The sequence below is a fragment of the Vigna umbellata genome, chromosome 8 (assembly GCF_029865625.1).
Source record: "Vigna umbellata cultivar VRB3 chromosome 8, Vumbellata_1.0, whole genome shotgun sequence".
NCBI lineage: Eukaryota > Viridiplantae > Streptophyta > Magnoliopsida > Fabales > Fabaceae > Vigna > Vigna umbellata.
The window spans coordinates 30,457,087-30,483,821 of record NC_142172.1 but is presented as its reverse complement, the minus strand read 5'-3'; the positions used below and the strand labels follow the sequence as shown (position 1 = coordinate 30,483,821).

General features: G+C 32.3%; 3 protein-coding genes and 1 pseudogene across 4 annotated transcripts; 3 read left to right on the top strand and 1 right to left on the bottom strand.

Moving 5' to 3' along the window:
* The first annotated feature begins 2,893 nt into the window (after window positions 1-2,893).
* LOC124827337 (autophagy-related protein 9-like) lies at window positions 2,894-9,982 on the top strand. The gene is made up of 9 exons (XM_088097507.1): window positions 2,894-3,444; window positions 3,529-3,849; window positions 6,904-7,126; window positions 7,347-7,526; window positions 7,627-7,836; window positions 8,257-8,334; window positions 8,436-8,506; window positions 8,622-8,732; window positions 8,958-9,982. Exons 1-9 carry the CDS (start codon window positions 2,894-2,896, stop codon window positions 9,904-9,906), a joined length of 2,694 nt encoding a protein of 897 aa, XP_087953633.1. The 3' UTR covers window positions 9,907-9,982.
* A 793-nt stretch (window positions 9,983-10,775) lies between these two features.
* Window positions 10,776-15,008, top strand: LOC124827359 (Tetratricopeptide repeat (TPR)-like superfamily protein). Its single transcript, XM_047300385.2, has 2 exons — window positions 10,776-12,513; window positions 14,515-15,008. The coding sequence occupies exons 1-2, from the start codon at window positions 10,889-10,891 to the stop codon at window positions 14,723-14,725; spliced, it is 1,836 nt and encodes a 611-aa protein (XP_047156341.1). The 5' UTR covers window positions 10,776-10,888; the 3' UTR covers window positions 14,726-15,008.
* Window positions 15,009-16,318: 1,310 nt separating this feature from the next.
* LOC124827329 (RING-H2 finger protein ATL16 pseudogene) lies at window positions 16,319-18,371 on the bottom strand (annotated as a pseudogene).
* Window positions 18,372-19,098: 727 nt separating this feature from the next.
* Window positions 19,099-21,065, top strand: LOC124827361 (protein DOWNY MILDEW RESISTANCE 6-like). Of its 2 annotated transcripts, none has more exons than XM_088097365.1 (4): window positions 19,099-19,488; window positions 19,641-19,891; window positions 20,170-20,491; window positions 20,647-21,065. In XM_088097365.1, exons 1-4 carry the CDS (start codon window positions 19,285-19,287, stop codon window positions 20,896-20,898), a joined length of 1,029 nt encoding a protein of 342 aa, XP_087953491.1. In that variant the 5' UTR covers window positions 19,099-19,284; the 3' UTR covers window positions 20,899-21,065. The 2 variants fall into 2 exon arrangements, with proteins under 2 accessions (XP_087953491.1, XP_047156342.1); XM_047300386.2 differs by having other exon boundaries at window positions 19,103-19,488; window positions 20,173-20,491.
* Window positions 21,066-26,735: the final 5,670 nt, after the last annotated feature.

The following is a 26,735-nucleotide window of genomic DNA, read 5'->3' as shown; positions in this document are numbered from 1 at the left end:
AATGAATCTGTTAGCTCTTAGTTGGACTAGAAAATTACTTTCTAAAGTAAATCACATCATGTAAGTTTAATTTAAACAATTCACATCTCCAACTTGTTTGATCAATATAAACATTATGTTGTGATTTATCATTTGTCGTATAAATGAAATTAAGAAAAACAAAATGCACTAAATTTCAAATTGGAATTTAAACTTAATAAATTTGTTACCATCACGCTCATAGTTTAACTTCTACTTCTTTCATTCTATTACTTTATTAAAATTGGTATTAAGAAACTAAATGTTTTGCAAGTATTATGGATTGATGCTAACGTCTTTTCAAGGGTTTTTTTTTTTAGTTTTGAAATTATTGTAGACGTTAACATCATCAATTATTTTGTTACTAAAGTGAAAAATAAATAAACGAACATATCAAGAATAACAAATTACGGTGTCGCGGGTTACTATGTGTGGGTGAGAGAGATGATGGAAATGAAAGAGAAACAAATTGGATAAGTTAGGAAGGTAGATTAAGGTTAGGTGGGTGTTTCTGATTTTTTCAGTTGGGGCTACTGTAGAGATGACAGAGACAAGGTTAGAGTGAGAGAGATAGAAGAGAGATGGTTGAAAGGAGTAAGGAATGATAGAGAGGTGAGATTTTTTGTTTTTTTTAGTTTTGAGAATGAAAATTATTCAAATATCATTGACCTTAAAACTTAGAATCATAATATATGAGAACATTTTTATCTACTAAAATCCGGTATACATTGCTAAAATGTACCAACTGAAAAAAGAGCGCACATTAGCAAACATATATATATAAAATAATAATAAAAACATTTGTATGAGTGTATTACTTTTAATAAATTTAAAATATAGTTTAGATATAATTTAGATTTAATAAAATAAATTGAATTTAGAATTTAGATCAATTTTAACTAGTTCAAATTATTTTATATTCTTTTAATTTAATATAATTTGGATTAAAATTATTTTGTCTATCAGATTAATTGATGTATTTGCCTTAACTTAGGATCAATCGAATTTAACTTGAATATTCTCAACTTGATTTATAATTTTTTAGATTAAAGAAAATAAAAAAATGTAAAATATATTTGTAACAATTTGTAAATAATTTTACTGATGTACATAATAAAAATAATTATTTAATAAATGAAATTATCAAATTATCAAATTTTATTTTATTTATTATTTTATTATATTATTTTAATTATTTTTTATTATATTAGAAAACATAATTATAATTATATTACAAAAATAATTATTTATATTAAAATTACTGATTATATTTTTTATTTTAATTTATTAGAAACATCAATATTTTATTATATTTGTGTATGAATTAGAAACTGTCTACTCCTTTCGTCGCATTTTCTGAATGGAAAGTCGATTTCAGTGTTTATTATTTTCGTTTGTTGTGCTTTCTTGTAATTTCTTATTAACGGTACATATTTTGCAAAGCAGTATGTAGAAACAAATAAAAAATAGAAATTAAGAAAAAATATCTTTAAATGTTACCGGTTTTCTTTAAATATAACAGGTTTTTTTTAAAAAAACATATATAAAATCTAAATTAAAATCAAAAGAATAATATTAACACATGACATTGTCTTACTGTGTGTTACACAAAAACCATGTGAATAACAAAAAATTTGAAAAGAAAAATTAAAAATTTAAGAAAACCACATATTTGACGCAACATAATAATGGATAGTATTTGTTTTAAACTGCAACGCAATTGAAACAAAAAATTTTAAAGGATAGCAACTTGAAGTTTTATAACCAAAATATTAATCAAACGAATAATTATATATATATATATATATATATATATATATATATTAATTGAAGTTAGAGAAACCGTTTCTGTTAAAAAAACAGATTATCAAATAATATTATCAAATTCTCGTAATATTTTTGAACTTTTTCATGCACTTCATAAATATTTTATATATAATTAACTAATGGTTGATTATCATAAATGCATACTGAAGCTGATGAAGAGAAGAGGAAAAAGATATAATAGAAAAATTAACATATTTTTGTTATAAAACTATGTCACTAATTTGCTAACCAATAAAAAACAATCCATCTTTGTTTGTTTCATTGCTTCTCCCCTTTCAAATTCTTCACAACCTTTGACATTTTTCGTCTTTTTTTCAAACTCTGTTTCTGATGATCCTGACTTATTAAGTTTCCAATATTATATTTGCAAATGCATATTTTACTGCGGTTGTTTCTAATATTTTACAAGGTTGAGTTGATGTACTTTTGTTTCACGACAAAATTTGGGGATGTTGCCGAGGTGTAGTCATGTTTCATTCATCATAGGTAGTTGTGTTAGTGTGATCATGCTGTTACTTTGGTGCAATGCCCATAATGTAGTGTTTATTATATATAGTATGACACCGCCACTTCCTATTCTGAATTTGCAGTTTTTTATTTGCAAACATTAAAATTTCATTGCTTTCTATCCAATAAAGGGGAAATTTAGTTGTGGTTAGACTTGTTTACTAAAGTTGAATTTTGCTATCCGTATCTGTCTCTTGAAATTTGGAGTGGATATGATTCTATTGTTTAGGCTGTGTACTTGTAGCATCATTGGCATGCTATACAATTATAATTCACTGGAGTAGAGTATAATGTAGCATGATGTTTCTTTAAAATTCCTTCATTTGGAAGAACTACTCCTTTGCCCTCCTTTTGCCTGTGAGAAGCTGATAATGAACTGTGATGGTAATGATGGATATGATGCTTTTGGTGATCTGAATTTAAGCTTTTATTATATAAGATTGACCAAGTGCATTGTTAGCAACACCAAGCTTTAATATGAAATACTTTCTCTTAATGTCTAGACTGAAAGGCTAATATTGATTATGTTCTGTTTGTAGAAATGTTGCACTGGCTAAGGAATGTAACTGTTTTTAGTGTATTCAATTGGAAACGTCAAGGTGTTCAGGATGTTCCACCAGATATTGAAATGACGGATTATAGAAGAATTCCAAATACAGATAGTGAGAACCCTTCAGACCTAAATGATGATGAGAGCATTAATGTGCAACCCATTGCCGATTTGGATTTCTTCTTTGAAAGAATTTACAGCTATTACTGTGAGAAAGGGCTGTGGTGCATCATCCTAAGATGGATTTCTGAACTTCTGAGTTTAGGGTTCATCATATGCTTTTCAGGATTTATCCTTTTATATGTTGACTGGAATGGGCTCCGTAATGCCAAGTGTGGGATGGCTGCAGTCGAATCTGGAGTTGAACCTTGTGATCTTGCTAAAGAAGCTATTCATCAACACCCTTTAACCCCATTAACGATACTCAGAGCTATTTTTGTCGGATACCTGGGAGTATTTTTTGTCTATTGGATATTTTGCTTATTGAAGTTCTTCCTTCAATTGAAGGATACACTGAAAATCCGTCTGTTTTACTACAACAGGTCAATATGATAAACCATTTAGATATATTGATAGATTTTGCATGACTAGTTTTTCTGCTGTAATTTACCTTGATCTTCTTGCAGTCTCAATGTAACAGATCATGAAATTCAAACCATGTCCTGGGCTAGCATTCTTGAAAAGATTGTTCATTTGCAAAACTTACAAAGACTCTGTGTGGTAAAGAATCTTTCTGCTCATGACATTGTGATGAGGTTGATGCGAAAAGAGAACTATTTGATTGGGATGGTCAACAAGGGTGTGCTTACTTTCCCCATTCCTAAATGGGTTCCAGGTGCTGGATCAACAGTGAAATATGGTACTGATGGAACAGAATATCGTCTAATACTACCCAGAACGCTTGAGTTGGCTTTACATTGGTGCATCCTGCAAAGCATGTTTGACCGGTATGTTAATTATTGTACAAATTTCATGTATAATCATTATATTCAGCATCACTTCATCCTGAAACTTGTAAAGGTAAGATCTTTTCTCAGGTGTAGCTATTGTATTTTTTCGGTTTTTCAAAAGATATCTTAAATGACAGTATTTGATATATTAACTTCTTACTGTCAAACACTAAAGAGTCTCTATCATGTGCACTTTTATTATGGATTTTTATAAGCTCCGTAAACTATTTAGATATATTTTTTTGATTTTCAATATATTTGGTAGATACATTAGATTATTAAATATATTAAATAAATATTTTATTTTTATTTTTTTATCTTAAACTACTTTTTTTATTATTTATATTGAGTTTAGTCCATATTTTTTTCATTATAAATTCGATACCTTATGTGCATATTTTATATAAAAGAGATTATATTTAATATGGTATCTAGAATTTAAGATTGTTTTAAAAATTTTCCATCACCCCTCTCTACGTCCATTGTCGCCGCTATTGTAACTACTTGCCGCCGTCATCGTCACAAGAGCTTTAATTTCAACCAGCGACCACACAATTTTACTCGTCTCAGCCCAACAACCCCACCACCAGAGTCCAAACATGTTCCCACATGTCGGTCGAAGTTTGCAAATGCCATATTTACCAGTCGTGTGCGATGGCACATGCGTAGTCTTCTCTAGATCTTATCACTGTTGTTGACTCGTCGCAGCCTCCTCTTTTTGGATCTATCATTGTTTTCTTGATTGAGAACCTTAGATTTTTAGGATTTCTCTCTTTTTTGTTCATCTATGACTTCTTTCGTTGCTCTCTCTTCTGATCTTTCTTTCACCACCAATGCATTTGACTTAGTAACTAAACTATGTCAATGTGTATTTGTCTATATATAAGTTAGATGACATTTATTATGCGACTTAGGCATCAAACATTCAACTTTGGCTTAATAGTCAAGGGTATGTTAATCATATTACTCAAAAAGTGACTGATATTGCTTCTGCTGAGGTTTCCCGTTGGGTGAAAATTGATGCTCAATTATGCATCATTCTTAAATGTACCCTTCACTCTTCTTTAAACCAAATTTTTCGTTCCTACAACACATGTTCTAAAGTCTAGAAACAAGCCAAATTATTATACACCAATGATACTCAACGTCTTTATGGTGTTTGACAATATCTTTTCAATGTTGTTACTCTTCGGCATCATGACTATGGCTAATTATATAGATAAGATTCATGCTTTTCTTCATGAATTTAATGAGTTATTGTCCCCTACCTCTACTCTTGCCCAAGAAATAAAACAATAATCAAAGTTTATGGTATTGACATTACACAAACATGCAGATAAATATTCCCATATCTGTGATCAACTTTTGGGTTCACCGTTGTACCCAATTTGACTTCTACTTGTTCCACTCTTTTGCGTGTACCAATTAAACTCATCAATGATACACCTGCTTCTTTTGATAATTCCTTCCCATTAGCATCTCAACATGATGATCACAATTGTTTCACAAGCCCGGAAAAGGACGTCATAAGTGTGACCATTATGGTAAGTTAGGTCGCAAGATTGATAAGTGATCTACATGACATGGATGTCCTCCTTGATCTATTGATGTTGTTCAAATTGATCCTCCTTCATAATCACCTCATGTGGATCCTCCTTCATGTGATATCACCGACAAATATGTTATTATTAGTAACTTTCTCAAATGGTATGAAGATCAACAACTTTCTAGTTCAGACTGCTTTTGTATCACATACATATATATCTTTTGTTGTCTTACTCAATCTTCTTCTCTTCCTTAGGTTCTCGACTCAGAAGCCACAAATCACATTACTGGTAACAAATCTTTGTTTTCCTCTTTATCCTCTCTAGATAATTTACCTTTTGTTATAATGACTTATGGATCTAGGGTTTTAGCTCATGGTATTGGGATGGTTAACTTTTTCCTTTTTCAATCCATTGATAATGTTCTTTATGTCCCTATGTCTCCTTTTAACTTATTATCATTAGTCGTCTAACGTGTTCTCTTGATTCTGTTATTTCTTTTACAAAACATTTGGTTTGTTTATAGGATTTAAGTTTGAGACAGGTGATTTACATTGAATGTGAGTCTCATGGTCTTTATCATCTCCGTTCTTCTACACATGTTGGCCCAATTATAAAGTCTTCATCTTTTCTCCATGCTCAGTTAGGTCATGCTCAGTTAGGTCATCCCAGTCTTGTCAAATTGCAGCAACTTGTTTCCAACTTATCTAAGTTATCCAATTTGGTGTGTGAGTTGTGTCCGTCATAGTTCATTTCCTTGTAGTGTCTTTTAACATGCGTCCCTTTTTGCCTTAGTTCACTATGATATTTGAAGATCTAGTCGTGTTAAGTCTAGTTTAAGTTTTCAATATTTTGTTACTTGATTGTTTTTAATAGAAAACCATTCTGAATTATTTTATATATTCCAATCTTTTTGGTGTTTCTATTCAAACTTTGCGAAATGATAATGACTGCGAATACCTTTCCCATTCTTTTAAACAATTTATGGCTTCCATGATATTCTCCATCAAACTTCATGAGCTTATACACCTCAACAAAATAAGGTGGTTGAGTGCAAAAATACAAATATTGAAACAACTCACACTCTTTTAATTCATGGTGAGGTTCCTTAATATTTTTGGGTTGATACTATTCTTACTATATGTTATCTCATTAATAACATGCCCTCTTCCATTTTAGATAATATAATACTTCATTCTATTTTATTTTTTCATGAACCTCTTCATTCTTCATTTTTAAAAGTTTTTGGATTACATGTTTTGTTCATAATTTTAGTCCTCAATAAGTTATATCCTCTATCAGATAAATGTGTTCTTTTAGGATTTACTATATCACAAAAAAATATAAAGTGTTTTTTTTTTTTTTACTTTCTAAACCACTATTTTGTTTTTTATATATCACCTTCAAAAGAACCTTAGGTTCTATGGAATACAGTGAAAAACTATGTACTGAATATAGTATTATGTTTCTAATGTTGGTTTCCTCCTTGAATGTACTTTGTATGCAGAAATTTTCGTGTCAGAATGAGTTTTGTGTCAGATTCAAAGACACTAAAGAGAAGGCTTATGGTAGTTGGGAGTGCAATGTTGTTGCTTTCTCCATTTCTTATGATATTCATGCTGTCACATCTCTTTCTGAGATATGCTGAGCAATTTTATAATCAACCAAGCATAATATCATCCCGAAGATGGTCAAATTTGTCACAATGGGTCTTTAGGGAGTTCAATGAGGTGCTGTTTTCTTTTCTTGCAATACACATAAATGAATGAAATTATTGAAGAAATCTATGAATTTAGTAACTTTAAACTATGTTGTATGGGACATGTTGGAAATTTTTTTTGTTCATGTTTTCTCTTGTAGTTTCAAGCTAAAATTATTATATGTATTGACCATTAATATTTGAAGTTGGTGCGTAATTCGAAGCTCAACAGTACGTAACGTGTTTTATAGGTGGATCATTTGTTCAAGCATCGGATTAATAGTGGTGTATCTCATGCTTCTATCTATATGAAGCAATTCCCTTCACCAATCAAATCTATCATTGCAAAATTCATCTCATTCGTATCGGGTGGCTTTGTTGCGATTCTGATCATCCTTGCTTTTTTAGAAGAGTCTCTGCTGGAGGGTCATGTAATATCTTTTTCATTCTTCTGTCAAAGAGTAATTTACAAATATGTCATTACAGTCATTGATAATATTTTTTCTCTTTTAAAACACAAAATCAATGCAGATACTAGGTCGGAACTTGTTATGGTATGCTGCTATTTTTGGAGCTATAACTGCTCTTAAACGGGTTGCATTTACAGATAATGAGGTTTTAGTCACTGATCCCGAAGGAGCAATGTCAATGGTAGTTGACCATACACATTATATGCCAAAGAGATGGCGGGGCAAAGAAAGTACTGAAATGGTCCGTAATGAGTTTGGAACCTTATTCCAGGTACTCAGGATATTAAACTAAACCCACCATTGCTGGTTTTCTTTTTAAAAATAAGTGGGGGAAAATTTGCTTGTAAATTGCAAGTTTGAAAAAACTTATGGATGACTCTTGACGACCTGTACAAACTGAAGTCTTCGTAATTCCTGATGACTTCTGAGCATCATTCTTACACTGAAGTGAAGTCGTGCTCTCACCATTCGACTTCACATTTTTAAAATTTTTAAACATTGTATGGTGTACATATGGTTTTGTTTTAGAAGTCGTGTGAAGTCTACACATTCAACCCATGACCAGTTTATGCACAAATTTGTCCCACTTTTGTGAAAAAAACCCACCATTCTCTGTTGCCATTGTTTTCATTATAAAGTAGGTTTGAGCTACTACCATACTAATACTAATATTTTTCTTTTGGCGGTGCAGTATAGTGGGATGATGTTACTTGAGGAGATGGCTTCAATTTTGGTTACTCCATTCTTGCTTTTGTTTGTGGTCCCAAAGGTTAAACATAATAATTTTCCCTATTTTCGATTGCAGAAGAATGGAATTATATCTTAATTTATACACCATTTAAGTATTTTTTTTTTTCATTCATTTCGCAGCGGGTTGATGATATCCTGCAGTTTATTGAAAATTTTACTGTATATGTTGAAGGTGTTGGTGATGTTTGCAGGTTGGCATGCACCTATGATTTCATCATTTAATAATGTCTTCTTGAGACTTCTTACATTAATTTCTCTAGGGCAAGCAAACCATATTAATTATGTTTTATCCTGTGATTTTGCCAGCTTTAGTGTCTTCAATTTTCAAGAGTATGGAAACAGCAGCTATGGCTCTCCATTTAATGTGCCTCGTAGCCAGAGAAGTTCCCAAGGGAAGTTGGAGAAATCATTCTTGAGGTATTCAGTCATGAGATTGATCTTTTAGAAGTTCCATTACAATCTATTTTCACTGACGTTGCTGTGATCATATAAGATCTTATATATATAAAGGAAAACTTAAAAAGTTAATTATGATAATATTAAGTAGCAAAGGATAAGAAAGAGAGTAAGGCAGTTTGCTGGTGTATCATTAGTCCTCTCTGGAGGCTTAAAAGTTTTGTTTAACATTTGTTGTCATTGCAGCTTCCATTGTAGTTACCCTTTTTGGGAACCAAATGCTAAAGGAAAGCAGTTTCTACAAAATCTGAGAACATTCAGAGACAAAAACTTAGCAGACCATGTAGAAAGACATGGATTTGTTCCCCTCAAACCATGGAGAGATCACACTAACATGAGAAGCTATACAGACAGAAACAGTTTTACATCCAGGGAAATGTCACATGGTACTTTTGTGACCGGCAATCACTTGGGTTCATTGTTGGTAACTGAATCCAGCAGTCGAGACAATAATCCCTATCTTCTAGATTGGTACTACATTTCCCAACCTCGTTATGCAACTCCTAGACATGTTTCAACAAATCGTTTTGAAGCAACTCAGCATCATTCCCCAGATAGGATGCTTCCCATCTTGGAAGAAAATGAACATGAGTATGACGAACACATGAACAAGTTTTGCAATGAACGTGCTGATTCCTATCTGGGTGCTTCCACATCGTCTTTCCTCTTCTGGGAAAGCCTAATCGAGGATCCACATTCCATTGATGTGCCTCGCACTATCAAGAGTCGTTGGTGGGAGAGAAGTCAACCTCGGAATGAAGATAGTCAGATAAGCTTTCTGGAACCACCAGATTTCAATCACCAAAGAACATGTAATTACCACGATAGATTTTCCGACAGAGGGTCAGAAGATCAAGATCAGAAAAACTTGTGTCAGGGTCGACATGATTCTACAAGTTTTTTGGAGCCACAAGATTTCAATCACCAAACAACATGCTATTATCATGATAAATTTTCTGATAAGGGATCAGAAGATCATGATGAGGAGCAATACCAGTACGGGGGTGATTATCACGAGCTACCTAATATGGCAGAAGCAGATAATTTAAATGCAGGAGAATTGAATCTTCATTTTGGTGAGTCTTCCCTCAAAAAATCCCACTGTAAATTAAAGCCTGCAGCCAGCCTTGAGTAATGACATTAACCTTCATTGTTTTGTTTTAGCCTGTTTCTTGTTTCTGGAATGCAAGAGTTCCCATGTCTAATCATGATTTTCATTTCTACATTATTTGTGTGGAAATGGAAACTATTCTTTGCTGTTAATAGACTGGTTGAATCAGATGTCTATAATTTTTTTACATTAATTTCTTATAATTCAAGTTAGGATTTCCTTGATTGTTAGATTCTGTTCAAGATCTAAGTTTTTAATGGTATAGTTACAATATTTGATTATTACATCTAGCATTCACGTAAATTGCTATAATATTCTGTATAATGGCGAGGAAATATTTCTTATATCGTAATTTTTAAATGGCGAGGATTTTTTTAGTGTTAAAAAATAAATAAGAATTGTACTTTGTTCAACTTATGAAGTATGCCACAGGATTTGCTGCAGCATATACTATAAACTATATAGTTTACATTTGTTTGGAGATAAAAAAATGAATTAATTGAAAATTTAATAATAAGTATGTGATATTTTTCATTTGGTCTTGATAATTCTATCGTGTATTTCGTCCTCTTAAAAAATGTCTCTTTCAAAAGGGATTTTTGGTTTTGTTTCTCAATTCAATTTTAAAATAAAAAAATTAATTTAGATATTTGTGAATTTTGAGGTACATAATTGTCATTTATGAGATGTAATTTAATATTGTTACTTAATTTTCTGTCAGTAAAACATAAAAGCAAAATTTTAATAATAAATTAATAAGTACCAAACATTAAAATATACTAATTTTAAGTAAAAATATAATTGAAGTCTTTAAATTTCCAACGCATTCAGGCAAAGGCGTTAAGTTTGATACTACATTATTAAGATAAAACGACGGCGTTTGCAACGTTTTCTTCTCGCTTCGTTTCCTTTTACAGTCTCGCTTTCTCTCTTCTTTTCAATGGAGGGTTTTACAAAGGTTTAACCCAAACTTGAAGTGATCGAGAAAGCTCCACAATTCACCAAGATGAGAAAACTTTGGCATTCGCTGTCTCTCCTCGCTCGTCGGAGGTCAATTTCTTCCTTCTACAAATCGTACTCTTGCGATGCACCCTTCAACCGCTGCACCAAAACCCACGAGTTACTCATCCAACCCAACGACTTTATCACCACCCCATTTCGAAACATGGGCACCCTCGTTCAGAAAACATCTCCAATACCCTCTAGGCAGCTCAAAATCATGAAAAATTCGCAGCTTGAGGAGACTTTTGAGTCCGCAGAAACCACCGAGGAAATGCTCAAGGCGTTCAGTAACATGGAAGAAGTTTTCGACGAGAGAGAACTTGGTTTGGCTTCTTTGAAAATTGGCCTTAAACTTGATCGCGAAGGTGAGGATCCTGAGAAAGCTCTTTCCTTTGCTAACAGAGCTTTGAAAGCTTTGGATAAAGATAATTCCAACCCTTCTCTACCTGTTGCCATGTGTTTGCAGTTGTTGGGGTCTGTTAATTTTAGGTTGAAGAGGTTTAATGATAGTTTAGGGTACCTTAATAGGGCCAATAGGGTATTGGGTAGGTTGCAGGATGAGGGTCTTGGTGTTGATGATGTTAGGCCCGTGCTGCATGCTGTGCAGCTTGAATTGGCCAATGTTAAGAATGCCATGGGAAGGAGGGAGGAGGCTCTTGAGAATCTTAGGAAGTGTTTGGAGATTAAGGAGATGACTTTTGAAAACGACAGTGGGGAGTTGGGTAAGGCCAACCGTGACTTGGCTGAGGCTTATGTCGCGGTTTTGAACTTCAAGGAGGCGCTTCCTTACTGTTTGAAGGCGTTGGAGATTCATACGAAGGGGTTGGGGCAGAACTCAGTGGAGGTTGCGCATGATAGAAAACTTCTTGGGATTGTGTATAGCGGGTTGGAGGAGCACGAGAAGGCGCTGGAGCAGAATGTTTTGGCTCAGAGAATTTTGAAGAATTGGAATCTCAATGCAGATTTGTTACGCGCTGAGATTGATGCTGCAAATATGATGATTGCTTTGGGGAGGTATGACGAGGCTGTTGGTACTTTGAACGGTGTAGTGCATCAGACGGAGAAGGATAGTGAGACTCGAGCACTTGTGCTTGTGTCAATGGCGAAAGCACTGTGTAATCAAGAGAAGTTTGCGGAGTGCAAGAGGTGTTTGGAGGTTTCCCTTGGGATTCTTGACAAAAGAGAACGGATTTCACCTGTGGAAGTAGCCGAGGCATACTCGGAGATATCAATGCAGTATGAAACCATGAATGAGTTTGAAACTGCGATTTTGTTGCTGAAGAGAACACTAGCTTTGCTTGAGAAGCAGCCACAAGAGCAGCACTCGGAGGGGAGTGTTTCTGCAAGAATAGGTTGGTTACTGTTGTTGACAGGTAAGGTGCAGAAGGCTATTCCTTATTTAGAAAGTGCCGCTGAAAGATTGAAAGATAGCTTTGGTCCCAAGCATTTTGGAGTGGGTTATATCTACAACAACTTGGGGGCAGCGTATTTAGAGTTGGATAGACCCCAGTCAGCAGCACAAATGTTTGCAGTAGCAAAGGATATCATGGATGTATCTCTTGGTCCACATCATGTAGATACAATTGAGGCATGCCAAAATCTTTCAAAGGCTTATGGCGAAATGGGAAGGTATCATTGGTTTTATTGTTTTGATTTCATATGTTGATATCATTTCTCTTTATTTGTTGATTATAAGAGCAATTTGTTTTTTGTACACTTATTATGGTTGTTATATTAGGTTCAGAATAGGTTAAGTAGGTTTTATTCAAAAACTGTTTTTAGGTAGTACCTATATGTACCTATTATTTGTCTTTTACACTTTCCTTTCCAATCATCGTGTGACATCTATTGTCGATATGAGCACCTAAGGGAGACATTTTTAAGCTCTGTTATCTATTTCTTTATTTTCTGAAGTTGATATTAGACTCTATCCTTACAAGATTTGTTGGACTTATTATACCACTTGCTATCAGATAATTCACAAACACCTAGTTTCATACTTGAGATGTCCAGTCCTTGGCATGAGACCATGTGTTGAAGATCTTATATCAATTAGATGTTGTCTTATAATCGGTTTTGCAAGGTTGAGTAAACTTTAAGTCCCCTTTCTAAGAATATTATATGATGTACTACGTCTTATGGTATCTTCTCTGGTCAATCTAAACTCTAAACATACTTCTTTTGAGCATATACCCATTACTGTGCTATCCAGATTCCATAAGAACTACTGTTTGGGACTAGTGAAATTCCTGGATGTCTGAATTCTCAAGCATTCTTCTTTAATGATTTATTACAGAGAAGAGTTTGTGATGATTAATAAGTCTTCTTGTATTTTCACATTATGTTTATTGGCAGCTTCCTTATAAGAATTGTGCAGGACTCAGTCCTTTAATTTGTGTGTGGCACTCACCCTGTTATTTTTCATCAAACTAGATTGTATATTATTGCATCTTCAAATGAATTAATTTGTAATCACTATCCTGTGTTTTATACTTAGCATAGGATTTCTGATTTGGGGCTACTGCATAGAGTTCTATTCTTCAAATATGGGATAGAATGTAATTGAGTTGAAAGATGATATCCTCGAGGTTGGATCTTGAATGAAAGGGATTATGTCCTTAGGAAATGCTGCAAATGTGGACACCGTATAAGTTTTGCTCTGTTTTGAACTTTAAGCCTAACGCATTTCATGATTGAGTTTGGTCACATTGAGCTCCATTGCCAATGTTATTTTATTTACAGTCTCCAGAATTTTATTTTTGAAGTTGTTATATAATGATCCTTTACAGGGAATGTACGCTGGAATTTTATCTCTGTGGTGCAATTGATTTTGTTTGATGAGCAAACATTGGATGAAGATAGAATATAAGTGCCTGTAGGGGAATCTATGTTTACCACCATCTCTGCATGTGCTATTCCATATTTCTGCTAGTAAATACAAAATGTCATTTTAAAAGATTGACAAGTTAATTTCTTTTGGTAAGCGACCTTTTATGCATAAAGTTTCTTGGGTGGTTCAGTTGTATTTTGCTGTTTATTAAATTTAAACCAAACCACGACCGTAGTTTAAGGTTCTTTCACATAGATTAAGAACAATAAATATACCACTTTTTGAAACAATTTATTAAAATAGTCTAACTTTTTCAATAAATGCATTATTTTAATGGAGATAGAGAAAATAATTAACTTAATGACAAATTAGGATGAAAAAAAAATACTACTTCATTGGAATGTGAAAATATCAGCCAATTTGAGAGATTTTTAAATGGTCAGAATTGCAGTCATTGTGAGACGGAGTAATATGATTTTAGCTCTCCTACCTATTACCTAAGATGCTTGAAATTGTTTAGTTTTGTTCATTCATGGATATATTTTACCTATTTCTCATTATAGGGAACTGATATTGTATATATAGAATTACGATAATTTTAGGAATTGAGAGGAATATCTGATTATCTAGTAGTGATATTAAATGTAAAAATACCCTCCTATTAGTTGAATGGAATGCACAAGCATGTTCCTTTAACTAATTTTTCTCTGTTGTTCCTCTGGGGTATCTGATACAGCATACATATCTGATCAAAGGGATAAGTTCATACTTTTCTAAACAGCTGATTCCTGGAATTGCAGTTATGTCCTTGCAATTGAATTTCAACAGCAAGCAATTGATGCTTGGGAAAGCCACGGAGCAAGTGCAGAAGATGAACTTAGAGAAGCTCAACGGCTTCTTGAACAATTGAAGAAAAAGGCCCATGGTCCCTCTGCAAATGAGATTCCTATGAAGGCTTTGCCGTTAGGGAAAACACCTGCAATAACCAGGGACTCCAAGCTGGAATCATGACATAAATCCTCAGCAGTTTTATTGTAATGAACTTCTATGATATTCGTATCTGTTTACCAGTTTTGAGGCTTCCTCATAGATTTGTGGGGGTTATTACTGAAATTAAGTTGTAGTTATACCCCAATCATATATATATAGGATTTGCCATCATACGATTTAGATTTTATTTTTCTTTTAAATTCTCAGTATTTAGTTGTCTGTCACTAATAATATGGAAATTCCTCCTCAAATAATGTACTTCGATCCCTAGTTGTTTTATAATGTTGCTACTGTTCATGCGTTATATTGGTTTTAGTTTGGAGTGAAGTTAAGTTTGAATTGATGGTATGTAGTTTAATTGATTTGATTTGGAGTTTGAATATTTTTGTATTGATATGTTGATTGGTTCAAGTTATTATCATGATAGAAAAAATATATCGACATTTTAAAAGTTTTTATCTTATTGGTTGTTTTATATATTTTTTATTTTTATTTCAGTGCAGAGTGAAAACATCTGTTGTTCTTGTAATAATTATGTTTTTTTTTTCTAGTTATATTACTTCTTAGTTTTTTCTTTCTTTCTAAAATATGATAAAATGTTATATAATAAACATGGTAAAATTAATATATTTGGTAATACCCCATAAACTATACAAAGATATAAAAGGATGAAAGTACAACTCAAATATTCAGTCTTAAAAATGTATTAATTTAGAGATAAAAATATCAAAACATGTCTGTTGTTTTGAATAGTTTAATTTATCGAATCAAATTGATTTGATGAATACCTTTTAGAAGGAACTAACTAGCATTGCTTGCATTTAGAATATTGATTCCCATTTCTTCTAAATTGCTGAGTTGCTCAGTGGTTTCAACTATCAGACGAGGACGATCTTAACATAGAATATGCACGAAGGATACACTAAAATGGACGAAATATTAAAAATCAATAGGGTGTTTTATTTTTTACTCAACGTGTCATAATTATAAATGACCATTATTTCAAAATGGAGGAAGCATTAAATAATGAAGAACAATATGGACAGTGACGTTTCTGGAGATTGTTTATAGCTCTCTTAGAAGGTAAGTTTTGCAGATGGTGAATAAGTAATTACAAAACCTATTGTAAATGGCAAAGCTTCATGTAACCATGAGTACTATTTAGTTATTTTGTATCAGTATCCTTATAAGAGTACACTTGCAGTTTTTTGATTATTGGCTGATATCTCTGGTATAAATCAGCTACCTGCAACATTCCTGAAAAGTTGTGACAACACAAAAGATCACTAACGACTAGCCACGGGGAGATAGTGGTTAGGAGCTATGAAAGGACAAGGACAGATGCTGAATACCAAATTAAACCACATTTAATGCTTTATCATGCAGTTGGTCTCTGTTCATATGATTGCAATGAGGCAAAAAGGTAGTATTAGTGATAATTTCCACAAAAGACATTTCTCATGCTGCTACTTATGGTTGCTCATTGCCTGGGACCCTATACTCTCTGGCTTCCAATAAATAGCTTCTACTTATACACATGCTTGCTTGTTCTACCCCCTTACACATTCTCTGGACAAATACAATAAAGTAAATGGAATAATGAGCATCATAACATCCAGAAAAGAAGGACCCGGAATTATAATTCCCAAGTACTACTGTACCCAGTGAAAAGAATGAGTATGAAAGTGATACAATGCTAACAATCATTTACATTCATCTCAGAGTAAAACCAAACTTTAAAAAAGGAAAATACCCACGCCTTGCAATTTAAGCAAGGTACTAATTACTAATCCTAAAAGCAAAGCTTTTTACTTTTCTTTTTCACAGCAATTCCACTGTCAGACTCACTAAGTCACTATCATTGCAAAAGTCACTCTACACAAACCATTTGCTTCTGCCAATTTTCACCACTGTGATCCAAAGATCTTTGCTTCATTTGGATGATGAGTAAGCCAGCCCAAACTTAAAGATCTCCATTTTGATGACTGAAAGTAGAAAAAGACACAAACTCCAATTCTGATGCAAGAACGACATACTTTTATAACTGCAACTAGGTTTTGTCCAAACAAAAGAGATGAAAAAAATGAAAATCTTCTCACACTAAACATCATTCTCCAGAGGAAGAACTGCATTTTTGGATCCCTTTCCATAACAAAATGGGAAGAATGCTCTTCTACATCTGCTGTTATAGTACTCACTGGCACTAGCCTCATTCTGATGCCTGTTTTGTTGTATTATGACTTGAGCATCCAAATAAGTTTGTCTATCATGTGCTGAATCCATTGAGAAAGATCTTCTAATTGGCTGAATGAGAAATTGGTCATCTTTCTTTCTGATATCAATACACTCATCTCCCATGATGGAAACATGGTGGCACTTCCTTGGTTTCAAGTGCTCCACCTTCCTTGTAGAGTGATTTCTATGTGCCAAGCTTCCCCTTGAGTCATTCCTCTCTTGTTGCACCTGTGGAAGCACTGCTCCAGGCTCTCCTCCCAGTTCAATAACCACAAAATCTTCATCACTACCCATATTGGAGAGCAACTGAGAATCCTGAGGAGAAGAACTTGGAGCTATGATATGATCCAATGGACAGTGTGTGTTGCCTGAAATGCTTGATCTGCAAAGGGGGCAATTGGAATTGGCCTGAAGCCACACGTCAATGCAGTCCAAATGAAAGGCATGGTTGCAATTGGGAAGAACTTTTAGCACATCATGTTCCTTAAACTCAACCAAACAAACCACACAGCCATACACACTTTGATCCTCACCTTCTTCTTTTATGAACTGAAAAGTTGGGATTTCTCTGATGACAGACTCATCAAGTCCTCGGTTCCACATAGCAGGAGAGAATGCTATGAAGGGATCCTCATTGTGTCGCATTCTCAGGAGGGAAATCCATCTCATTGGGTTAACTTGACGCCAATTTGAGCAGTATTTGGTTAAGAAAGTGAAGTAGCTGAGGAGCAACAAAACAGTGGCTAAGATACTGAGCACAACAATGACAAATATTGGAAAAGCATAGTCTGAGGAAGAAGGTTGTGGTTGGTGTTGAAGTGTTTCAGCCAGGGCTTTGATGGGTGGGAGAGCTTCATATCCAAGTTTGTTGTTGTAGGAGTGATTCTTGTTCAGTGCCATAAGCAAAGATGTGAAAAAGAGATGGGGAATGACTACATAAATAGGTTTGACTAATGTGGTTACCTTTTTTTATTTGGTTGAATGTAGTTTAGGATCAAAGATTAATTTTATCTGTTAATCTTGTCACACCATATTGATACAAGTAAAGAAAAAAAATATTCTTGTTAAAGGTAAAAAAGTCATGCTATAAATAAGAGAAATGATAATATTATAAAGTGTATATTATGAGTCAAAGAAGAGTTGAGGAAAGTGTAAAAGCTATGAAAGAAGAAAAGGATTAGCAGGCTAAGACGCATTTGGGGATTAATCAGAAGGAAAAGAAACAAGTTGTGACATGAAGAGAGGCACGAGGGGTCAATATTTGTAGCATGTTTTAGTCTCTCCTTTCAATGGGTTACTTACTCTTGGAGGTTTCTCTTTTCTCTTATATGAACCTTGCCTCCTCCTCAATTTCACTTGTCATATCACATCTGATATGTGTCTTTGATGGCCCTACCACATCACAGGTAATCTCACTCAATATTATCAGCTCACATTTATCTTTTATTACCCACTGAAGGTAAGGTGAATTTAAAGATAAGGTCAATTGAATTTTCAGAATTTAAATAGGTGAAAACTTTACTTGTTAGTTTTATAAAGTTAAGTCAGTGTTAAATTCTAGTTCTTAATAAAATCTTAGAGTTATTCGAAACTTATCTCAATGAAATTTATTATTTGTTGATCTATCGTGTTATTTATTAGCATATCATCATTGATATTTAATCTTGTCTCAAAGATTTATATATTTTAACATAAGAATGATGAGATGATATCTGATTGAGTGGTAAGATTTGTAGTAATGACAGTGCTTGACTTTCAAATTATTTTTATTACACTCGCAAATCATTATCATTTTAACACAAGCAATTTGGTTTTTCTTTTTTGCCTTCAATTTAATATGGGATGGGCCAGCCAAACAAAAGTCTGGTGGCCTAGGAAACATCTTCAGATAATTTTCTAAGCCTTATACAAAAATATTATATTATTTTAGGTATCAAATATCTATCGTGGACCCAAAATAATCGGAGATATCACTGATATACTACCGAACATAAAAAACAAAGACTTTTAGAATTAGATAGCCGGCAAAGGATTCTCTGAAATAATAAAGAATAAATCATACCAAGAGTTTACACGTCAGCTCTTAGAATATAAACTGCATTGGTTAATCAATCGTTAATATATGAAATAGGACTAATTTAATTAAATAACATTCAGATTAATAATTGACTTGCTAATTTTTCGTTTCAAAGCATTAAGACAGGATCAACATTTTCATCATGTAGAGTCAAAAGGATTTAGAAATTCACGACAAGTATTTTCTTGTTCATCTTCAACATCAATACCCGAATCCATTTTTGGATTTAGTCTCAGTGGTGAAACAGAACCAAAACTACTGAAATTAGATGGATAAACTTCTTTCAAGCCGATTCAATCATGAATCTCTCTCTGGAGACTACATATTCCCACCAGAATTAAGACCAGGAGACCTCAAAATCCCCTTTGGCAGCAACATTTCTGTGATTGATCTCAGTGAAGCAGAAAATGGTGATAGAACCAACACAATTCAGAAAATTATCAAGGCTTCTGAGGAGTTTGGATTCTTTCAGGTTCAGATAATGATCACTTCTTTTTTTATTACTACTATAATATTATTTTTGGTAAACATTAAGATTTCTCCTATGCAGAAGCTAAACATTTATAGACTATTCAACATGTTATATGGTGATGTTTAACAGAAAGCTATGTATGATTAGAGCAGGTTATCAATCATGGAATTTCCGAGAATGTAATGAACGAAGCAAGAAGTGTTTTCAAAGAGTTATTTGAGATGCCAGCAGAGGAAAAGCAGAAACTGTGTTCAGATGATCCTTCCAAGACATGCAAGATGTTCACCAGCAGTGTCAATTATGCAAATGAAAAGGTTCATCTGTGGAGAGATAATTTTAGGCACCCATGTCATCCTTTGGAACAGTGGCAACACCTCTGGCCTGAAAATCCAACCAGATACAGGTAAACGAAAGTGGGTAATTATAAAAGTTGTACCTTTTCATTTGAAAAAAAAAAAGGAAGAAAAACTCTTTTGACTTGTTCAGATGAAAAACTGTCTTATCTTATTTGAGTTGAAGAATTGTTTTTGCTGCATTCAAATGAAAAAGTTCTACTCAATCAACTAGTTACTAGTATATATAGGGTTGTTTCAAACAAGTGGAGTTCAAGTGCTAAATATATATATAGTTGTGTAAATATTCAAATGATTTGTCTTCCATAGTAGTGTTGTTCATCTTTAGCAGAGAGTGTGTTGGGTCGTTTTCAGTTGAAGTGAAGAAGTTGGCTTCTAGGATCTTGAGTTTGATAAGTGAAGGGCTTGGTCTAGAATGTGGATATTTTGAGAACGATCTTACTGGGTCTGTGCTTCTTACAATTAATCATTATCCACCATGCCCTGAACCAAGTTTGGCACTGGGAATTACTAAGCACTCAGATCCTAATCTCATAACCATTTTACTCCAAGATCATGTATGTGGCCTTCAAGTGCTCAAGGATGGAAACTGGATCGCAGTTCAACCTATTCCTAATGCATTTGTCATAAACGTAGGCTACCAGTTGCAGGTATACTTCTCTTAATCCATCAAACACTTTCATCAAGAAAATTTTAGATGTGATTGTTGGGAATAATTTATGTATCAGTTTGCACTTGTTATTTTCAAGGAGCAATTTCTTTCATTAAACTTGATGTTGAAGATTTTTTCTTGATTGGAATATAGGTAATAAGTAATGGAAAGTTAATAAGTGCTGAGCATCGTGCTGTGACAAATTCACATGATACACGTACTTCTGCTGCTTTCTTCGTTGCTCCTACAGATGAATGTGTCGTAGAGCCAGCAGAAGCTCTCACCGATGAACATCACCCTCCAATTTTTAAGGCTTTCAAGTACAAGGATTTCAACTCTCACTACTTTGCCAAATATGCTGATACAGAAACTGTGCTCAAATCATTTGCAGCACAAAAGGGTTAAGTTAAATGTGGAAAAGGTAAAGGTATATTGAATGGTGTAATAAAGGGAAACTTCAATTCGGCATCTTTCTTATTGTTGCCTTTGCTTAATGGTTGAAAAAACTCCTTCATGAAATAAATTTGAAGTTCCTCAGTTTGGTATACTAAGAATTTCTCCATTTTCAAGCACTGTATTTCCACTTTGTGCAAATCTATAGAAGTAAAATATTAACATTATTGATGAATATACTTAATCATGTGATATTCAGTGCTATTAGTACTATCCCCCACCAGTAATATATTTGGAAGCCTACCTTTCAATTGCTGTTCAAGAAAGAATTTAGCTAAAAATACATAGATAATGTAAATGTATATACTATTTTTTTAACTTTTTTAATAATTATTTTAAAAATTATATATACTCAAAATATTTTCTAATTGATTGCAATGTATACAAAATTCAACACGCATAGGACATAAAATCTTGTGGTGACAATATAAAACCAAGTTGATAATGGTTCTGCGGAGCATTTAAGATCACCACAAGTGTAAAACCTACCGGGACCTCATATCAATACTATATCGAATGATTGAGTCTAGAAATAGGATATGTATGATATGAACATGTTTAATATAGTCCATTATGTATGATGATAATTTAATTGATTTTACACCTGGTTTCTTTTGGAATTTTGTTTACCTTTTTGTTTGCGTTTGTTTGTTTTATTGTTTGGAAATTTGTCACCTGATCGATAAAAGCAGGGAAGAAAGTTGCTTTTGAACAGAAGTTAGGTAGTGAAAAGATTGATGCATACATGTGTTTAGTTCTTCCATATTACTAGAAATCTTTTGAAAAACTATGAATCTATATTCAAACTTCTTTTGAAGTTTTGTTGCTCTAAAAAAGTAAATATATTATAACTATACTTTGATAACTATAATAACTAATTTTTTTATGTTTTCTTTACCATCTAAGTGTTTTGTGTTATTGGAATTGTTATGATTCCATGGCAGTGTGGTAAATCTATTAAAATGTGATGTCACGAAAATTAAATTGATTTTATTTAATAAAAAAACTCATTAATCATATGTACACATAAATTGTCATAAAATTTTAAATAATCATATTAGTAATAGAATAAATTAAAATATTATACTTAATAATTTAACTTAAAAGTTTAAATTACATATTTGTAATAAAAAAAATTACTTCTTAATATTTTAATTTTTTTATATTTATCGAATTCACTTTTTATTATTTTTAACTTGAAAATATAAAGTTTAAAGACTTCAGTAAGATTGAAATAAAAAGTAAATTAAAAAAATTAATTGTTTTGAAATATATCACGTATTTATATTATCATTACTTAAGTAAATATATATTAGACATATATTGATTAGAAAAGTCTAACAACAAGACAAGTAAAAATAAAAAAAATTAATATATCACTGATGTATTTATATTATCATTACTTAAGCAAATATATATTACACATATATTGATTAGAAAAGTCTAACAACAATACTAGACAAATATAGCAAAAAATCATTACATGAATCTAACAATATACACATTAGACAAATTTGGACATACTAATGGGAGGAGTATAACAAAAACTATTAAATAAGTCTAGCAATACACAATAAGAAATATTTCATACATTAGTTAGATGAATATAACAAAAATAAACATTAAACAAGATGTTACATACATTTATTAGATAAATATAACCAAAAAATATTAAATAAGTTTATCAATGCACTTATTAAACAAGTCTAATATTTATATTTGTACAAATATATTAATCTTCTAAACCTATAAATTATTTTTAAAATTGATTCTATTCAAAACTTAATTATAAACTTAAAAATATTTATTATTTTTTTCTCAATCTCTTTTAATATACCCACAAACAAATATTAACTTGTGGACAGACACGAGTTTGAAACTAATTATCTGAAAAAAAGAAACAAATTTCATAATACTCAAACTTCTTAAAATAAAAAAAATAAAAGATTACATAGAAAAGCTCTAAATTCTATTGGGTTAAATATGTTTTTAGTCTCTAAACTATTGGCCGTTTCTGGTTTTCGTTCCTCTTTCAAAATAAGGTACAATTTGGTCCTCATTCTTTTCAAAATTTTGGTTTTAGTCCTCGAAAACTAACACCGTTAAAAATGTGGTAGTTTTCGAGGACTAAAACCAAAGTTTCGAGGACTAAAACTAGAGTTTCGAAAAGAATGATGACCAAATTGTACCTTATTTTGAAAGAGGGACGAAAACCAGAAACGACCAATAGTTTAGGGACTTAAAACATATTTAACCCAATTCTATTTTATATTTTTTTTCTAAATAAATTTTTTCAATAAATTTTAATACTTTTTCTATTTTATAAATTTGAACTAAAAAAATGATATTTTTAAATATTTTTATTTTCATATTTTTTTCTAGTTAAAACTTTTTTAAAACAAAATTTGTATATTTATATAGTTTTAAATATTCTTTTTTATATTTTTTAGAATAACCTTTTTTTTCAAATAAAAATAAACTGTGTCAACAATAAAAGAGTTTAACGAAATAAAATGTATGTCGATGTAATGGTGGTAATAAAGACGTAAAATAGTGCAAGGAAAAAATTCTACTAAAATAAAGAGAGAACATTTATAATATATTTATAAACTTTTATTCATGGATAAATAATTTATTTAGTACAACAAGATAGATAATGTAATATTTCTTATTTTCTTTATGAAACTTATATTAAGGCAAAAAGTCATCGTGTTGTGTTTTCTTAAGCAATAAAAAAATTATTTTTTTTTCATTAATTCACACAGATGTTTGGAGTCCTGCCTCACAATCTACACATAATGAAAAAAATGGTTTATTAGTTTTGTTGATGATTGTACAGTAGTACTAGAGTAACGTGAATGTTTTTTTCTTAAGCATAAAAGTGATGTGTGTGATGCGGTTCATTCATTCCATCATATGATCGTTACACGATTTAACACATCTATTAAGGTCTCGATCAAACAATAGATGAAAATATTTTAAGACTGAATTAATAGATTTCATGAACTCTAAAGGTAGCTTGCATCAAACTACTTGTCGTTATTCACCACAACAAAATAGAGTGGTTGAGAGAAAAAATAGACATATATTAGAGGTGACAAGATCATTTTTGGTAGATGATAGTGTCCTATCTCATTTATGGGGTAAAGGCTGTGAGTTCTGCATTTTATTTAATTAATCAAACCTCTTATAGTGCTTAACTTTCTAATGCCTTTAGATGTGTTGTCTGATCATTATATCCTTCCTTCCATAGTTCATTTACCACCTCATGTTTTTGGATGTGTTATATATGTTCACTTACACCCATATCAACGTACAAAACTTGAAGAACGAGTTATCAAATGTGTTTTTGTTGGATATGGATCAACTAAAAAAGGTTATTGTGCTTACCATCCACCATCAAAGAAATTTTATATCTCTATGAATGTGACATTTAATAAGCATGAATTTTTTTATGTTCATTCTACACTTCAGGGGAAACAATGGAAGTGAAGTGCATAATCATGATGTTAGTATGTTTGATATCCTATATATAAAATTATATTGTGAAGATAAATTATTGTGTGAGGATCATTCTGTAGGAAGTGAGCCAATCCTAAATATGGACACTTCTTTTTACGATAATACAATGTCTTCTGATCATAACCAATTGGTTCAATCTTCTCCATAGGTTCGACTTGACTCTTCAGAGGTACCTTCTGATCCTATCACTGAAACTATTCGTGAAATTGTTTCTCTTGGTCCTACCCTTGATAATACTAATTTAGGTGAAACCAATCACGAAATTGATTTTTGTCTACGTGAGACCACCATCACATCAAACACCGAGTCTACTACTGTTCAATATAATCTTTCACCTCGTTCTAACTGGGTCAACCACCAACTAAATATGAACTAGACCTCCAAGCCAAAGTTAAAGATCTCATTAGTAAATATGTGTCATCTCACAGGTTATCCCAATCATATGCATCATTTGTATCTCAATTATCTTCAAATTCTATTCCTAATAATATATAGGGAGCTTTGGCAGATCCTAGAGGGACCAGAGCAATGGTTGATGAGATGACAGCTTTAGAAAAAAACAACACTTGGGATCTTGTGTCCTTACCAAGAGGAAAGAAAACTGTTGACTACGAATGAGTATTTACAATTAAGAATAAAACTGATAGAACTATTGAGAGGCATAAAGCACGACTTGTGGCTAATGGTTACACTTAATCTTATGATGTAGATTACTAAAAGATGTTCGCACCGGTAGCCAAGCTCAACATTGTGAGAATACTACTGTCACGAGTAGCAAATCAAAATTGGTCTCTTCTACAATTTGATGTGAAAAATGTTTTCCTACATGGATAAATTTTAGAAGAAATTTATATGGATTCTCCACCAGGAATGATAAATTCAATTGGAATGAAGGTTTGCAAATTAAAGAAGGCTCTATATGGATTAAAATAATCCTCAAGAGCATGGTTTGGAAGGTTTACCAAGTCTATGAAGGCTTTTGGCTATAGAGCAAATAACTATGATCACACCTTATTTTTGAAAAGAGGAAAAGGAAAAATTACAGTTTTGATTATATATTTAGATGATATGATTGTTACAAGAAATGACCAAGATGAGATTTATAGTTTACAATAATATCTTGTATCTGAATTTGAGATGAAACAACTTGGAAATCTCAAATACCTTTTGGGTATTAAAGTAGCTAGATCAAAACATGATATTTTCCTATGCAAAAAAAAATATACTATTGACTTATTATTGGAAACTAGGCTGCTTGGGAGTAAACCGGTTGATACACCAATTGAAAAACATCATAAACTCTTTCAATGCTCAAATTCAGCAAGCATAGACAGAGGAAGATACCAAAGGCTGACACGAAAATTAATTTATTTGTCTCATACACGTCTATATATTATTACCTATGCAGTGAATGTTGTTAGTCAATTTATGCATGACCCATGAAAGCTTAATATGGATGAGGTTAAGTTAGACTTAAAGTCCACTTCTATGGTATCAAAGCTGGGTTAGAGCCTATCCTAGCGATATTTGTTGTTTGTTGGGCATATTGTTCCACCTGCTATCCGGCCGTTATCGAACCACCCATTAATGTCTAGTCTCACGTTCGAGATGTATATACCTCAGTGTGAGGGGTGTGTGTTGAAAGTCTCACATCGACTAGAGATAAATTAATTTATAATATATATAAGTGGATGCAAATCTCGTCTTACAAGCTGATTTTGTAGGGTTGGATTAGGCTTAAAGTTAACTTCTTAACAATAAAAAAAGTAAAATAATGCAAGGAATAAATTCTACTAAAATAAAGAGAGAACGTATATAATCTATTTATAAACTTTTATTCTTTGTTCATTAAAAGATGGATACATAATTTATTTAGTACAACAGTATTAATATATTTCGCATAAAAGAATATTATAACCTTAATATAAAAATTTTATTTTCGTTAATATATATATACATATATGGGGTTTGCTAACGCACGTACGCCTGTTTTTCAGTTGGTACATTTTAGCAATGTGTATCGGGTTTTAGTAGACAAAAATACCCTTATATATCATGGATTCTAAGTTTTAATGTTAAGGGTATTTTAATAATTTTCATTCTCAAAACTAAAAAAAAAAAAAGAAACCCCCTAAACCCTTGCTCACCTCTCTCATTCCTCTCAACCCTTTCTCTTTCATCTTTCTCACTCCAACCTTTTCTCTGTCATCCCTACTATAGCCCCAATTCAAAAAATCAGAAACACTTGCCGTTAAACAATCTTACAA